Below are 17,572 nucleotides of genomic sequence, written 5' to 3' on the forward strand. Positions count from 1 at the left end.
ACGACACCTCGAGCAGTAGCAGAGAAAGTGGAGGTTGCTCATTGTCACAGGAGCATAGTCAGACTAGTATAAGACGGAGCCACATTGAGGGTATATTAGGACTTGTGAGCTAAAGCTTGTATAAAGGTTTTAAGCAATGGCTTAACGAAGAAAAGGCAGGTGGAAAGGTTTAGAAAGGGAACCCCAAACTTTAGAGTTCAGGCTGCTCAACGCACAGTTACAGATGTGGAAACAAGCAAATTGGAAACAGAATGCAGAGTTCCCTGGAGGTGGCAGGGCTGGAATGAGGCGAAACCATGAAGAGATTTGAAAGCAGACCGGAGCAGTCTCAATGTGAAACCTTGTTGGACCGGGAGCCTGTTTAGATCAATCAGCACAGGGTTGAAAGATGAGTGCGAGTGTCATGATACAGGGTAGGAGATTTGCCACCTTGGCTCTGGGCAATTAATTCAACACAGATCAGACATTGAAACAAGGATGTTCCTGTTCTACTCCAGACGTAACATTATACTAAATTGCTTCTTCCCACGATGCCATAGCAATTTTGAAAAATGTGCTTCACTTTAATTTGTGCACCATGAAAATGTCAAAACTACAAAGTATTATTTCTTAGGACACTTGTCCTGAAGGGGTTTTGATTCTTTTTTGATATTGGTCCATCTTCAGCGAATCTTCCAATACTCGGGTGGGGGTGTGTTATCATATATTATAGCATGTAAGCAGTAATATTTTCTTTGCTCACTTAATTAAAAGTGTTTGAGAAAAGCCTTTGCATTCAAATACTTCTCACTGTGTGAATTGAATGGAGGAAGGTGCTGAATAAATGTAAGACGTGCTTCCCTTTTCTGTTTCTCGTGGACAAGCCAGTCTATGGATGGAGTGCCTGTGCTGACAATCAGCACACAAATCTGGTCCTCTTGTAATTTCTCTAGTTACTGCCCAAAGAAGCCTTTACCATCTATCGCAAGCCTTGCCACCATATCCTGTTAAGTAACTGTCTCTCATACGTGATGATGTAACTGTCTGTCATATGTGATGGCCAATGATGGAGAAGGAGACAGGCAACAAGAAATGGAAACAGAGCTGAAACTTCAATACACACTCGCTGTGGTATCAGCTTGTAACTCCTTCCAACTTGTGTCAGTGGCAGGCTAAGACCAGAAGAAGTTCATGATGAGCCATGTGGTGGAAATAACATCAGAAGCTTGACCAACATGTCTGTAGCTCCAGACTACAACATGCATGTAAAAGTGTCTATTGTCACAATGACACAGCTTCTGTGTGATGGTGGTTGGCAGGACTGCCGTGGCTCAGATTGGTGCCAACAGCATGGAGATCAATTCCACATTTAACTCAGGTAGATTTGGGGGCTGGCTCCTTGTCCTAGCCATGGTGTGGAGTCTGACTTGGCTTCAGGCTGAAAACTGAAGAAGAAGCTGTTCATCTGTAACATCTAGTATTTTTGACAAACTCTCATAAGCCAGCAACTTTAACCAAACTTTTCTCTTTTCTCCACAGATTCTGCCTCCATCTGTTGAGTATTTCCATGAATTTGCTGTTTTCATTTTCTCAAGCACCAACTGGTGTTCAGTCCAGAGACATTAGGATGCTAGCTAATAAAGGACATCTCCCTAAATGGATAATTACTGTGTGTATCTGACTATAATGTTGTCCTTCAGTTTTGATGATGCCACACTTGTAAGTTGCTTAATATGCCAAAAGAGATAATGATACTCAATAAGTCGTGCTGCTACAGTGGAATTATGTACTTTAGGAGTCTGTTAGCTCAGTTGGCTGGACTGCTTGTTAGTGACAATAACAGTGTGGGTTCAATTTCTCAATTGGCTGAGGTTACCATCAAGGCCTCCTTCTCAACCTGGTCCCTCAGGGTGCTGGGAACTTCAGCTTAAATGTGTACAAAAGTACACCTATGATCTGGTAAGGCTTTGACAACATTACCTTAATTGTCTATTTTACTCATGCAGATAATTGCAACAGTTAATTGATCTGTTATCATTGTTACCATAGTGACAACAATTATGTAACTGATTGGTTGAAATCACCAGTGTTTCAGTTTAATGCTACTGTGTCTGAGTGAAACTCACCTTATTGCAATGTGGGAGCTTTACCAAGTTGTAAAGAGTGCAAGCTTTTGTTCAATACATTTGCTCATGTCAACTTTCTTGTAGTTTGTGCTGTTTTTATTCATGTTCAGTTCATTTGTATGTTTTCGAATCAACTTGTTCAGAAATGTTACTATACATCCCAGAAACAGGTGGAACTTGAACCTACACATCTGGGCTCAGAGGTAGGGCCACTTCCACTGCTCTATTAGAGCCCATAATGTTCCAACCCAGGATCAATCTGGGGACCTTTCACATGTGAGGCAAGCATGATGACCACTACACTATGAAAACGCTGGCTTGTTCAATCCGTGGGAAAGCGCTTTCAAACATGAGCCATTCCTTTGCAGTTTTATCAGTGATGGATTATCTTGATTGTGAATCACTAGGTAGTAGTAGTTAGAGAATTATAGTGACAGATTGCATTGAGCGACCAGGCAAGCATTTAATCAAAGGGTTCGGGTGACATCGGGATCAACGAGCTTATAGCTCTAATTATTAACATTACATCACAGGCTTAAATCACAGTCACTTAATAGCTCATTGTTTTTTTCACAATTTACACACACTGTTTTTTGCTTATCATTAATTGTCCCTTCAGTAACCTGATGAGATTTAAGTCTATATTAACTCCACTGAGCGGAAAGTGGTAATTGAAGTAGAAATGCTTTAAATGATATTTGCTTTCATAAAAAAAAGTGACAATGTCATAGATTTCACCAGGTTGCGAAGTAAGACAATTATTTTTTAGTTTTTAAGTGAAATGCTGAAGGAATTTGTACTTCAGTATACAATGGCTTTACTTGCATCACAATTTAGCACTAGAATCTTGTCAGTAATAATTTTATCAGTGATCTATCACATCTGAGCATGAAGTAAGTTTGAATTTTAACGTTCTTTCCAATTAAACTTCCTTATTACGGCTGTGATGTCAATGTCCATGTGCTGGTGTAAGGCACAGAGAAAAGAACATCCGCAAGTTTCACTCAAATTGTGATATGTAAGTCTTATCTCCACTTTGACAGCTGAGTCAACATTGTGTAATTCTTCATATATGTGGCTGACTGAAGGGCACATCAGCAACATTGGGTATAGTAAAATGGTACAAAGGTGAGGTTTAAAGTGATGCGGTGACCTCAAGAGGTGATAAAATGGAGGGACAGCTTATTTTAAAAGGCACCACGATGAATTAATGGCCTCTTCCAAGCCTGAAGGGGGAGAAAGCTAAGAGGTGGCCTGGCTGCAATGAAGGTGACAGAAACCCAATCTATGTATGAGTGGTGGAGTTTCCTAGCACTTGTGTAAGCTTGAGATTGCAAAAGCCACTCCCATCATGTATTTGCAAGCCTGAGCAGGACAGCTTGAAAAAGTGATTGATGAGGAACAAAAACAGAAGCTGTTGGAAAAGCTCAGCAGGTCTGACAGCATTTGTGAAGGAAAAAATCCAAGTTAATGTTCCGAGTCCGGTGACCGTTCCTCAGAACGGTTAATGAGATGTACTGCTTACTTAATGAGCTGTCGTCTGTGAACGACCGTAATCATCTCTTTCCTTTAGAAAGACAGGGAGAAAGAGGGATAACTGCTTATAAAGCTTGTAGTGGACCAGTCCACATTGAGTATAACTCAAGACAAGGGGATAGCTTTCCACAAACTACCACTGGGATTCAAAAACAGCGGGGACAGCATAAGAGCAACCTGGGTATGGTGAAGGCACAAATCTGTAATGAAAAAATAACGACTGGAAATCACAACGGGTTAGGCAGCATCCATGGAGGGAGAGCAAGGCAATGTCTCGAGTCTAGCTGACTCTTCATCAGAACTGGCTTGAAGTGTTGAGAAGGCAGGATTAATGCAATAGTGGGGAGTGGATTGCTCTGGGAGAAAGGGTGCTGATCATTCCGATTAAATGACTGGAATGTGAGAATGGCAGAACAATGGTATATCCAACTGCTAGAATGGACAGTCTCACTAGAGTAGGGGAGGGGAGAGAAGACATAGTGATAGAGATTGTAACAAGTAAAGATAAAAGGAAGGGAAGGAATGGGAATGAGTTCACAATTTGAAAGTGTTGAACTCAATGTTAAGTTCAGAAGATTGTAAAGTGCCTGGTCTGAAGCTGAGATGTTGTTCCTCCAGTGTGAATGGTATGGTGAACTTTTACAAATCAATAGTTTAATGGTGATGAGGAACCTGATCCGAGGCACTTGAGCAATTTTGTGAAGTGATTGGAGAGGATGCAGAAAAGAATGGCTTTGGGTTGAGGGAGTTCACTTAACAGTAGATCAATTAAAGAGCCTGGAGATATACATTTTCTGGAAGAAAATGTTGGCGAGACATTCAGTCATGAGAGGATGGTCATAAGGGGTCTGGAGACAGTAGAGAGGAGGCAGTTGTTCCTGTGGTTGGAAGAGTCAAGGAGCATGATTTAGGGAGATCAGCAGAAGAACCAAAGGTGACACGAGGAAGTGTATTTTCATGGAGCGTGTGGTTAAGATCTGTACCACGCTGCCTGAGAGTGTGGTGGAGGCACGTTAAGTTGTGGCCTTCAAAAGGGCATTGAATAATTACCTGCAGAGAAAATGCCTGTGAGGGGAATGGTAGGGGAGCTGAACTGGCCATGTACTCTATCAGTCAGGTGACACAAAGTCTGTATTTATATAAAGACAATGAACTATGGATACTGGAGTTCTGTAACGGCATTGAATGTTAAGGGATGATGATTGCCTCTTATTGGAAATCATCGTTGCCTGACATTTCTGTGGTACAAATGTTGCTTGCTTTATGGGTAAGAGAAGCCCCCTTTACCAGTCCTAAGTGCCCTCCCATTTGGACAACATACCTTGCAGAGCTGATCAACATTGACAATGGTCTGGCCATGAGAGTAGATGTCACAGCTCTCTGTTTCCCAGGTGATCCAAAATACTTCCAGGTGGAGTTCCTCTGACACATCCTGTGTCTCCACCTCAATATAGGTGTGTGGATATTCTATAGGCGCAGTCTTTCTCTGGAAGTTTGCCTAACATGCTACTAAAGGATTGCAATATGATAATAGAGTTCCTATTATGATATAGGGCCTTCAGGAGATCGCAGCTGGATCACAGTTTTGATTTCTTTAGTCATGAAATATAAGAAATGAGAACAGTGAAAGCAGGAGTGGTCTTCACCAAAGGAACCGGAGTCATTCAGGAAGGTAGCTCACCCAGGGTGGTTAGATATGGGTTAGTAAATGTTTGCCTAGTCATCAATGCCTACACCCACTGAGTGAATGCAAAAGAAAATTCCACGTCTCCAGCCTGCTTTATTCAATTATTTCAACGTTGATCTTTAGGCACAATGTCACTTGCCTGTACTAGCCATACCCTTGATATTTTCAATATTTAGAAATCTATTGATCTCTGTCTTCAATGTACTCAATGACTGAGAATTTACACCCCGAGGAGTCAAGAATTGCAAAGATTCGAAAATTCCTCTTCATCTTCGTCTCTGAAAATGAGAGAACAAATTATGACAAGGATATTTAGCCCACCTTGCCTGCATGACGTTCAATAGAATCATAAGTGTTCCACATTCCCATAAATGCTTTATTAATGGCTTAATCTCTTATGCTGAAGGATATGCTCCCCCCAGAGGAAGTGCAACAAAGATCACTCCACTGATTCTAAAATGAGACGATTGTCCTATGAGGAGAGAGTGAGTAAATCAGCTTCAAAATCTCCCCTTCCCCACTGCATCACAAAACCAGCCCAGCTCGTCCCCTTCCCCCACTGCATCCCAAAACCAGCCCAGCTCGTCCCCTTCCCCCACTGCATCCCCAAACCAGCCCAGCTCGTCCCCTTCCCCCACTGCATCCCAAAACCAGCCCAGCTCGTCCCCGCCTCCCTAACCTGTTCTTCCTCTCACCCATCCCTTCCTCCCATCTCAAGCCGCACCTCCATTTCCTACCTACTAACTTCATCCCGCCCCCTTGATCTGTCTGTCCTCCCTGGACTGACTTATCCCCTCCCTACCTCCCCACCTATGCTGTCCTCTCCACCTATCTTCTCCTCTATCCATCTTCGGTCCGCCTCCCCCTCTCTCTATTTATTTCAGAACCCCCTTCCCCTCCCCCATTTCTGATGAAGGGTCTAGGCCCGAAATGTCAGCTTTTGTGCTCCTGAGATGCTGCTTGGCCTGCTGAGTTCATCCAGCTCCACACTTTGTTATCTCAGACCTACATTTTTTGGAATTCAGAAGAGTAAGAAATGACCTAGTTAAGACATGTGACATACTTAAGGGGTTTTGAATGAGAGACTGGGCTTGGCTGGGAAGGCGGAGAACCAGGTTCTAGAACCAGGACACCTCCCCTTTCCCCCTCTCCCAGTCAAGCCCAATCTCCCACTCAAAACCCTTTAAGAAATCGATGGGCTAAATTTTCCCTATCTGCACTTTAGTGATTCTATGACTCTATAATTCTTTGAATAATAGTCTCAAAACAAGGGGTCTGCTATTTAGACATGAGATAAGGAGAAATTTCTTCACTCAAGTGATAATGAAGTTTTGGATTGCTCTATCCCAGAGAACTATTGATGTTCAGTCATTGACCGCTTCACAAGTGAAATCAACAGATTTTTTGATATAAAGTGTACCAAAGGATATGAGACTGGTATAAGACGTCGAATTTCAGGTAAAAGTTTAGAGTTATGATCTTATTATATGGTGGAGTAGGCTCGAAGGGCCAATAATTTACTTTTGCTGCTACATTTTATGTGTTTCTCACATTTAGAAAGCATTTGGATAATAAGTGAGAGTCTTCTTTTGGGAAACTCAGGCTTAAAATACATCTAATAGATATTTTCCACTGCAGTGATTTGAGTGTCTAATCCAGGCTGACAATCCATAGGGTCCTACAGCATGGAAACAGGCCCTTCAAGTCCAACCACTGCATAATCCCAAACTTAACTAGTCTCACTTGCCTGTTCTTGGCCCATATCCGTCCAAAGCTTTCCTACTCATGTGCTTATCTAAGTGTTTTCTAAATGTTGTAATTCTGCCTGCATCCATCACCTCCTCAGGATGTTCATTCCGTATGCGAACTACCCTCTGTGTAAAAACAATTGCCCCTCATGTCGTTTTTTAAGTGTCTCTGCGCTCATCTTAGAAGTATACCCCCTAGTCTTGAAACCGCACCCCCCCCCCATCCTTGGAAAAGACACTAAACCCTATTTATATTCTCATGATTTTATAAAACTCTATGAGGTCACCTCTCAACTTCCTTAACTCCAGTGAAACAAGTGCCAACCTATCCAGCCTTTTTTTATAACTCAAACCCTTCATACCCAACAACATCCTGGTAGATCTCTTCTCACTAAGGTTTTGGAGTAGATTTGTAGCTCGGGTTGTGAGTGATGTAGTTGGTTGGCTCGCTGATTTCCGCAGAAATTTCATGACCGTGTTTGGTAACATCATCAGTGCAGCCTCTGATTAAGAATCAATGTGTTTTCCCGCCTGGATTTTAAACTCTGGGGTCCGCTGCGACGGATTGCCTCACTTCCGGTTTTCCTTCATAGTGGAATGTATATGGGGTTGAGTTCAATATGTTTATTAATAGCCTGCTTCGTGGAGTGCCAGGCTTCTAGGAATTCTCGTGCTTGTCTCTGCCTAGCTTGTCTCAGGATTTTGATGTTGTCCCAGTCAAAATGGTGGTTCTCCTTGTCCATGTGGATTGAGATGAGTGAGTATTGGTCGTGTTTTTTTATACACAGTTTGTGTTCATGTACTCTTGTTGTTAGTTGCCTTCCTGTTTGTCCAATGTAATGTTTCTCACAGTCTCTGTAGGGGATCTTGTAGATGACAATGATCCTGTCCATGGCAGGGAGTTGGTCTTTAGTTTGGGTGAGTAGTTGTCGTAGGGTTGATGTGGGCTTGTGTGCCACTCTGATGCCCAGCGGTCATTAGGAGTCTTCTCAACCTTCTCTAGCTCAATAATATCTTTTGTGTATGGGGTGGGATTTTGGGGGGAGTGTTACCTTTTCATCCCACTTGAAGACTGGACCAGAAAATTAAGTGGTACGTCAAATTTGCATATTGATTCATAGAAGTGAAACTGATAACGAAATATCATTGCTCTGTAGGAAGGTAGACCACAGAAAGAGGCTTTTCAACCGACTGCACTGTGCTTGCACTTTAAAAGAGCTTTCCAATTATTCCAATTCCTATGCTTCGCCCAACTCTCTTCCCCATTGACCTTCATCGGTTTGTTCCTTTTCAACGGTATGTGTATTATCGCCGTTAGGAAGTTGTTGAACTCTCCACCAGACCTTTAGGGATAGCAATCCAGATAATAACTCACCATCTTAAAAAAGACTTTCACAGCTAATGTTAGGAACCTGGGGAGTATTGTCATACGGAGAGACCTAGGGGCATGGATGCACAGTTCCTCGAAAGTGGTGTCGCATGTAGAAGGGCAGTGAAGAAGGCATTTGACACACTTGCCTTCATTGCCCACAGCATTGAGTATAGGAGCTGGAACGTCATGTTACAGCTTTACAAGACATTGGTGAGACCACATTTAGAATACTGTGTACAATTCTGGTCGCCCTGCTACAGGAAAGATGTTATTAAACCGGAAAGGGTGCAAAAAGGATTGACAATAACGTTACCGAGACTGAGGGTTTGAGTTATAAGGTGAGGTTGGATCGGCTGGAACTTTTTTCCCTTGGAGCATAGGAGGCTGGCAGTGACCTTATAGAGGTTTATAAAATCATGAGGGGCATGATTAAGGTGAATAACCAAGGTCTTTTTCCTAGGGTAGGGGATTCAAAACTAGAGGGGCATAAGTTTAGGGTGAGAAGGAAAAGACTTAAAAGAGAGCTGAGAGGTCTCTTTTGCACACAGAGGGTGGAATGCCTATGGAATAAGATGCCAGAGGAAGTGGTGGAGGGAATGCTCTTCAGGAAGTCTGTGTGGACTTGTTGAGCTAAATGGGTCCAATAACTTGTGACATGTCTTAAAGTACAATTGGGAGATTGATGAAATAACCAAATGATTATCTTGGACAGCAGCACATTAATCAGCAGGAGGGTATTCCTGCATTCAACCAGAACATTCCACTGACAAATGATCTTCAATGAACATAAAGCAAACACAGAGAAGGCTGGATAAGACAGTGTGGAGCTGGAGGAACTGCAGAAATCTGAAGAAGGGTCCCGACCTGAAACGTCAGCTTTCCTGCTCCTCTGATGCTGCTTGGCCTGCTGTGTTCATCCAGCTCTACACCTTGTTATCTCAGATTCTCCAGCATTGGCAGTTCTTACTATCTCACAGAGAAGGCTGGAGTTATTCAGCAGGTCCGGCAGCATCTGTGGAGAGAGAAAGAAAAACAGAATTAACGTTTCAAGTCCAATTCTCCACATCTGTGAAAGAGTCATACCAGACTCCAATTTCCAGCATACTGTTTCAGCTCGCCACCATTTTTGCTGGGTTGATGGCTTTGAGCTTTGCTAAGTTTGTGAAATGTAAATAGCCTGCACACATTCCAGCTGATGAGGTGGCACGGTGGATCAGTGGTTAGCACTGCTGCTGCATTGTGCTGGGGACCCAGATTTCATTCTAGTCTCAGGCAACTGTCTGTGTAGTGTTTTTGCATTCTCCCTGTGTCTGTGTGGGTGTGCTCCGGTTTCCTCCCACAGTCCAAAGATGTGCAGGTTAGGATGGATTGGGCCATGACAATTGCCCGTGGTGTCCAGGGATGTGCAGGCCTGGTAGATTAGCAATGGGAAATCCAGGGTTACGAGAATAGAACAGGGGGTGGATTTGGGTGGGATGCCCTTGGGGTGGGGGGGTAGTGTGGACTTGATGGGCTTAAATGGCCTGCTTCCATGCTGTAGGGATTCTATGATTGCAAAGATATCAAGTTGGTGGCGCTCTTATCATTCAGTCAGGAGCTTTCGGGTTCAAGTGACACTCCAGAGACTTAAGCAAGGATTATACACTAAGGTTTCAGTGTAGCACTGAGAAAGATGATTTTTGGATATGATTCTCAGCCAAGGCTCCTTGCGAGACATCAAGTACTATTTTGAAGCAGAAGAGGGGAGTTCCTTCTGTTGTTCTAGCCTGATCAATATTTATTGCTCAACTGAAATCACTGAAACAGATTTTTCTGGTCATTATCACATTTCTTATTGTGGGATCTTACTGGGCAACTGCCTTTTCTATCTCATAGTAACAATTACAGTTTCAAAGCAACTGAAGTAGTCTTTTGGTAGGATAGAACTTGGACAACTTGCAAAAAATACAAGGTCAAAAAGTACAACATTTTTGACTGCATGGGAAGAACATGCTGACTGGTTGTGAAGTAGAGGCTGATTTGTTGCCATGTTGCCATGAAGAATGGAGATGATGACTGACAGCTAACTCTTGTAAAGCTGTAAAGTGTTTTGGAATGTCTTAGAGACTCAAAAAAGGTAATGAGAAAGTGCAAATATTCATTTCAGTGATAAATCGAGCCATCAAACTGTATTGTAATTACACAGACACTGGAGCTCCTGTACAGCAGCATAAATTCATTCGCAGGAACAGAAATTTCAACAGTATCTTGGAGTGATCCCAATAACAGAAGCTGGTGCTTTCTAAGTTCAATTGGCATCAGTGTTCCTAGAAAAATACTGCCATCCTGTTCTTGCTGCAAATTGACCTTCCAGGATCAGTTATTTCAAACAAGAGTGGATTGGTTGGAATCACATGATTAAGGGGCATCCAATATTTTTTTCCATGTGTGTAATCTAAAGTTCATCCTAAAGTGTGCCCATTACCTCATCACTCTACCAATGTCAACATGTCAGCCAATCTCAATAGAACATGCCTGATGTAAAGTAGGAGTTAATGATCAGAATCCAAGAGGAAGTGCAAACTCTGATTATAGAATGCTTACAGAACAGGTGAAAACCATTCAGTCCTTCATGTCTGCACGTGCTCTGAAAGAACAACTTACCTAGGCTCCTTCCCACCTTCTCTACGTATTTCTGTGATTTTGTTTTAATATAATGATTTGATTCACTTTAGAATGCCTTGATGAAATCTACTTCTATCACCCTCTCTGGTGACAGATTCCAGGTCCTAACCAATCACAGCATGAAAAACTTTCTTTATCATGTTGTCATTGCTTCTTTGGCAATCACTTTGAATTTGTTACCCTCTGGATTTTGATTCTTCCACTAATGGAATCAGTTTCTCTCGATCTTATGCTTCTTGAGTATGAAAATTAAACATTCAGATAGTTCTTTAGTAGCACAGAACTTGAGCATTGCTGAAAAGAGAAACATTTTTGAAGCCTTTCATCTTGTTCTCATCAGGACATTTTGAAGCAATACAAATGTTGGCGATCCTCTTGAATTTGTATTCTTGTGAAATGCCCTGATGAGTGCAAGATGAAACATTTTGACAAGATGTATCTTATTTCAGCAATATTAAAGTGTTGAATTATTCAGCCATCTTTCATGCACGTTAAGTATAACATTTTTTAGAATATGCAATTGGAAAAGCTTTTCAATTTTTAATGTGTCATACCTGCACTGCAGAAATTCACCAAAGGTCCTCAAACAGCATCTTCTAAACCCATGGCCACTTCCATCTGGAAGAATGAGTACACCACCACCTTCATGTTCCTCTCCAAGACACTCACTACCTTTACACGGAAATATATTTTCACCATTCCTTCATAATCGCTGAGTCAAAAATCCAGGAATTCCCACCTTAATTGCAATGTGGGTCAAACCACAGCAGGTGGACTGTAGTGGTTCAAGAAAGCGGCTCACTACCACCTTCTCAAGGGTGAGTAGGGATGGGTAATAAATGCTGGCCTCGCTAATGATGCCCCCATCCCACAAAAATGAATGAATAAACAAAAAAATTCTCCCACAAAAATTAATTGTTAGGAACAGAAATACATTGGGGGCCTTGATTGTTTCAAATGCATTGATTTCTATATGTTGAAATCGGTAGCAAACATCTTTCAGAGATTTGCAATATTTTATTTTAAGTCTTACAGTTCTGCTTCTTTTACTGGATACTTCCCTGTCCAAAGGTAAACTTCATCTGGTATTGTAACGATAGCAAAATAACAAAGGAAAAAATAACAGCTATGTCAAAATATCATGGAAATGGGAAATGATAGCACGAGCCCATGTGGTGCACATATATCCTGAAAAGCTTCAAGATTACCAGCGGATATGGTGTGCTCTCTCTCCAAGGATAGCTGGACTCAAATGTTGCTTCACAATGATTTAGCTCTTTTCTCTATCTTGAAAAACCCACTACTACATCACCCATTTATCTAAACAAACAAAAATCACATAAAGAACACTATTTTAGTTTAAAATGTTTAACCTATCACCACCAAATCACCCATGTGACTACTTAGTGAATGAATTACTAGTACTGCCCACCAAAGGAAAGAAGAAAGAGAAAGAGACGAAACGCAATGGAAACAGAGTGGGAAATAAGGGACTCCAATAAACACTCCCCCCCCCCCACACCCCACCATGCCCACCTCTCTCTAACTGCCTCAAAGATATTGGTGGGCCCTGCATGCTACCTCCCCAAGGACACCCATGCATGAGCATAAGAGCCCTGCTCGTAAATGCGAAGTCCAATGAGCGTGATATTTTCTCAATCAATTCGTGATCTATTTGAGTCTTGTTAAGGCTGTTGTGGCACAATTGTAGTGTTTCTACTGCTGGATCAGGAGCCCCAGGGTCAGGTCCCACCCACTCTGGAGATGTGTGACAACACCTTTCAACGGGTTGATTAGAAAATACCGTAGTAGTGGTAGTGCCCCTACCTCTGAACCAGGAGGCCCAGGTCCAAGACCCATGACAGGTGGAACTCCAGAGGCCTGCCCTGACATCTCTGGTTGATTTTAAAAATGCCTTACTGGAGTAGGGGCTGGTGTGGTGTTTCACGTGGTGTAGTGCTAGTGTCCCTACCTATAACACAAGAGGCCCGGGGGGTGGGGGGGAAGAGGGATGTCAAGTCCCACCTGTTTCAGACTTGTTCAGAACTGCAGAAGCTGGAGTCGTGGATAACTCAGTGTGGAGCTGGAGGTTCAGAACAAGGGTCCCGATCTGAAGCATCAAGTTTCCTACTCCTCTGATGCTGCCTGGCCTGCTGTGTTCCTCCAGCTCCACACTGTGTTATCGCTGCTTCAGAGATGTGTCTGAACATGCTTGTTAAGATGGTTTCTTGATTTTATTTGAATTTTTTTAGCTGTCACATTTACCTGAATACAGTGAAAAGTTTTGTTTTGCATGCAGTATAGGCAGATCATGAGACAGAAGGTCATATAAACCCACAGGTGCTTTGACAGAGTGAGGCACACAGGGTTACAGCTGCACAGGAGGTGCACATGAGTCTTAAAGGGATCCACATTTCCAACTCTGATGTTGGTGAGAATACATTTACAATTAGCACTCGAATCATTGGTGTAAACCCCCGGAAAAATGATTTCACTCCCTGCTTTAGATTTGAACACAGGGTTCTAATCTGAAGCAAGCTTCAGAAGAAGTGAAACTGTGGACAACTCGAATGTGAAGCTCCAGCATTAAAGGGAGTTCTACATTCCGTGCAATGACAGTTTGAGCCTTGATGTTTAACTCTGTATTCATGGCGTCACCTACAGGGGCCCAGGTGCCCTAGGCTGGTACAGCAGTCTCTCCTGAGACTGAGGAAGGCTGAGATTCGCTGGTTTCCACTTTCTCTGGGGCCTCTTCCCAGCTTGTTCAGAGGGGTGGCCTGTAGAAGTTGCACCTTTTGGCAATTTTTGTATCCCAGTTGTCAACGCCAATGCCCGCCAACTTTGCATCTAGCACACAAAGTCACCCAGTCACAGAGTATAGATACCCAGGAGGCCATGACCCAGTGAGTAGCTCACCATGTAGTAAAGCCTTTAGGTGTACACCCATCATCCATCAATCAGATCACGGAAATATTAGTGGAACTGGGTGCTGGCTGATGGAATTAGTATGCTCCAGGACCCCTGAATCAGTGTCTGGGATATATCTGAGAGGTAGCGATGCTTCATAATGGGCAGGTTACTGGACATCAGTGTCATAGGATGGTCATAAATGCTTGGGGAGATTTGAGTACAATGAGCCTAGCTTTCCACAATCTATTGAGCACTTTAGTGGCTTAATGATCAAAAAGGGAAGAGGAAATTCAGAACAAGGAGCAGTCTGACAGCAAAGGAGAGTTGGTGAAGAGGAATGGAAAAGCTCACTCTGCAAGTGGAAACCGATGGTCTTTTCCCTACAATATTGAATAACACTGCAAATACTGTGGAAGTGAATGCTTTCCGAAGAGACCACTCTCTCCGTGACTCCCTTGTTCGCTCCACACTGCCCTCCAACCCCACCACACCCGGCACCTTCCCCTGCAACCGCAGGAAATGCTACACTTGTCCCCACACCTCCTCCCTCACCCCTATCCCAGGCCCCAAGATGACATTCCACATTAAGCAGAGGTTCACCTGCACATCTGCCAATGTGGTATACTGCATCCACTGTACCCGGTTCGGCTTCCTCTACATTGGGGAAACCAAGCAGAGGCTTGGGGACCGCTTTGCAGAACACCTCCGCCCAGTTCGCAACTAACAACTGCACCTCCCAGTTGCAAACCATTTCCACTCCCCCTCCCATTCTCTAGATGACATGTCCATCATGGGCCTCCTGCACTGCCACAATGATGCCACCCGAAGGTTGCAGGAACAGCAACTCATATTCCGCCTGGGAACCCTGCAGCCATATGGTATCAATGTGGACTTCACCAGTTTCAAAATCTCCCCTTCCCCTACTGCATCCCTAAACCAGCCGAGTTCGTCCCCTCCCCCCACTGCACCACATAACCAGCCCAGCTCTTCCCCTCCACCCACTGCATCCCAAAACCAGTCCAACCTGTCTCTGCCTCCCTAACCTGTTCTTCCTCTCACCCATCCCTTCCTCCCACCCCAAGCCGCACCCCCAGCTACCTACTAACCTCATCCCACCTCCTTGACCTGTCCGTCTTCCCTGGACTGACCTATCCCCTCCCTATCTATACTCTCTCCACCTATCTTCTTTACTCTCCATCTTCGGTCCGCCTCCCCCTCTCTCCCTATTTATTCCAGTTCCCTCTCCCCATCCCTCTCTCTGATGAAGGGTCTAGGCCTGAAACGTCAGCTTTTGTGCTCCTGAGATGCTGCTTGGCCTGCTGTGTTCATCCAGCCTCACATTTTATTACTGTGGAAGTGAAGCCTTGTTTAAAGACTTTATTTTGGAAGATGCATGTGAGAATCCCTCTCCGCCCATATCCAATCAAAAGTTATAAGCTTTCCCCCCGACTCTGTGAATGGTGGGTGGGGCATATATGGGGCGGGGTCTGGCATTTGATTTGCTTAAAAGCTGCCGGGGTGCAGGGGTGTCGGCCAATCTTAGCCCTTAAGGGGTCATGATTGACATACCCCTCATAGACGTTACCATGGGAACTGTTGACAGGCCTCATACGCCTCAAAGGTTGTCATGGATGTTGCCTATGACAGGGGGTTATTAAACTTCATGCAAAAGTTAACAAAATAAGTTACACAGTTACGCCGGTGCAGCAAGGGTGGGGCATCTGAACCAGCTCAGGGGAAAGGGGAAATTTAAACAGAGAGAGGGGGAGGTTTGCTTAACTTGAGGGACACACACATCCTTCAACTCATCTTCCAACCAAGTCAATAAATTCCACCGAAGAAGAAGGGAGCCACGAACAAGACCAAACATGTCGCAGCAGGACAACATGGCTTTGGTGTTAGCCTGTGGGGAGTTGAAACTGGTAATGAAACTGTCTCTTTTTCTTCTTATGATAGAGCAACCGTGTGTAAAACATCAGGAGGTCGAAGGCACCTGGGTCAAAAACTTGTCGAGACAGCGTGAAATATAAATACACGTCAACTTCATGAAAACAAGTTGAGGTGATTGAGGCCTAAACGTTGTTTTGCCAGTGTGTTCAGCCTCTGCTGTGATAGTGACTCTTAATTATAAGCAAATATCGAGAGGAAAACTGGAGAGCCGAGTTTCACTGCTGCAGTGAGGGGTGGGGCTCGGCGGAATAGAGTAGTGAAAGTGGGGGGGGGGGTGTAAAGCTGAATTTATTTGACTCCTGTGTTTGTTTCACGGTGGGCCATCGCTGGGATAAGTTTCCTATTGTTGTCAGCAGGTACGTGTCCAAGTGATGTTTATCACGTCGACATTGCACTGTTGGTGCTGCTACTTCAACGGGACTTCGTCAAACAACCCCCTCTCCAGCTCCCCTCCCAAATCAATCCGTGCTGTCTCGGATTTCTTTTTCTTGGTTTTTTTTTAATTAGTGCTACTTCGCTTCAGTAGTTTATTTAGTCTACAGTATGGAACTAATTACAAATAGTGTCACAAAAAAACCTCGAAAAACGATTTTGATTTATTATTGTCACATGTACTGAGATACAGTGAAAAGTTCTTTTTTTCTGCGTGCTATCCAGGCAAATCACACCTTATTTAAGTACATCAGGGCAATAGAGCAGAATACAGGTACAAAGAAGGTGAGAGAAAGATCAATTCTAATATATGAGAAATCCATTCAAAAGCATGATAGCAGCAGGAAGGAAGCTGTTCTTGAGTCTGTTGGTATGTGTTTTCAAGCTTTTGTATCTTCTGCCCAATGTGGGGGGGGGGGGGTGTGAGAGTATAACCAGTATGGGAGGCATCTTTGATAATAAAATGTGAGGCTGGATGAACACAGCAGGCCAAGCAGCATCTCCGGAGCACAAAAGCTGACGTTTCGGGCTTAGACCCTTCATCAGAAAGGGGGATGGGGAGAGGGAACTGGAATAAATAGGGAGAGAGGGGGAGGCGGACCGAAGATGGAGAGTAAAGAAGATAGGTGGGGAGGTAGGGAGGGGATAGGTCAGCCCAGGGAAGACGGACAGGTCAAGGAGGTGGGATGAGGTTGGTAGGTAGCTGGGGGTGCGGCTTGGGGTGGGAGGAAGGGATGGGTGAGAGGAAGAACAGGTTAGGGAGGCAGAGACAGGTTGGACTGATTTTGGGATGCAGTGGGGGGGAAGAGCTGGGCTGGTTGTGTGGTGCAGTGGGGGGAGGGGACGAACTAGGCTGGTTTAGGGATGCAGTAGGGGAAGGGGAGATTTTGAAACTGGTGAAGTCCACATTGATACCATATGGCTGCAGGGTTCCCAGGCGGAATATGAGTTGCTGTTCCTGCAACCTTCGGGTGGCATCATTGTGGCAGTGCAGGAGGCCCATGATGGACATGTCATCTAGAGAATGGGAGGGGGAGTGGAAATGGTTTGCAACTGGGAGGTGCAGTTGTTAGTTGCGAACTGAGCGGAGGTGTTCTGCAAAGCGGTCCCCAAGCCTCCGCTTGGTTTCCCCAATGTAGAGGAAGCCGAACCGGGTACAGTGGATGCA

General features: G+C 44.0%; 2 protein-coding genes across 3 annotated transcripts in view; both read left to right on the forward strand.

The window, feature by feature from the left end:
• The window catches only part of LOC125446788 (sorbitol dehydrogenase-like), a 67,183-nt gene extending 65,005 nt beyond the window's left edge, over positions 1-2,178 (forward strand). For both annotated transcript variants that reach the window (XM_059640210.1, XM_048520603.2), the window contains one exon: positions 1,519-2,178. The gene's annotated coding sequence lies outside the window, so the exon portion shown is untranslated. The remainder of the gene's footprint in view (positions 1-1,518) is intronic.
• Positions 2,179-15,734: 13,556 nt separating this feature from the next.
• Positions 15,735-17,572, forward strand: part of LOC125446753 (sorbitol dehydrogenase-like) — a 59,805-nt gene continuing 57,967 nt past the window's right edge. Inside the window, exon 1 of the mRNA XM_059640119.1 lies at positions 15,735-15,944. Within this exon, the coding sequence (XP_059496102.1) occupies positions 15,891-15,944 (54 nt within the window). The 5' untranslated portion in view covers positions 15,735-15,890. The remainder of the gene's footprint in view (positions 15,945-17,572) is intronic.

Source organism: Stegostoma tigrinum, chromosome 36, assembly GCF_030684315.1.
Source record: "Stegostoma tigrinum isolate sSteTig4 chromosome 36, sSteTig4.hap1, whole genome shotgun sequence".
Classification (NCBI taxonomy): domain Eukaryota; kingdom Metazoa; phylum Chordata; class Chondrichthyes; order Orectolobiformes; family Stegostomatidae; genus Stegostoma; species Stegostoma tigrinum.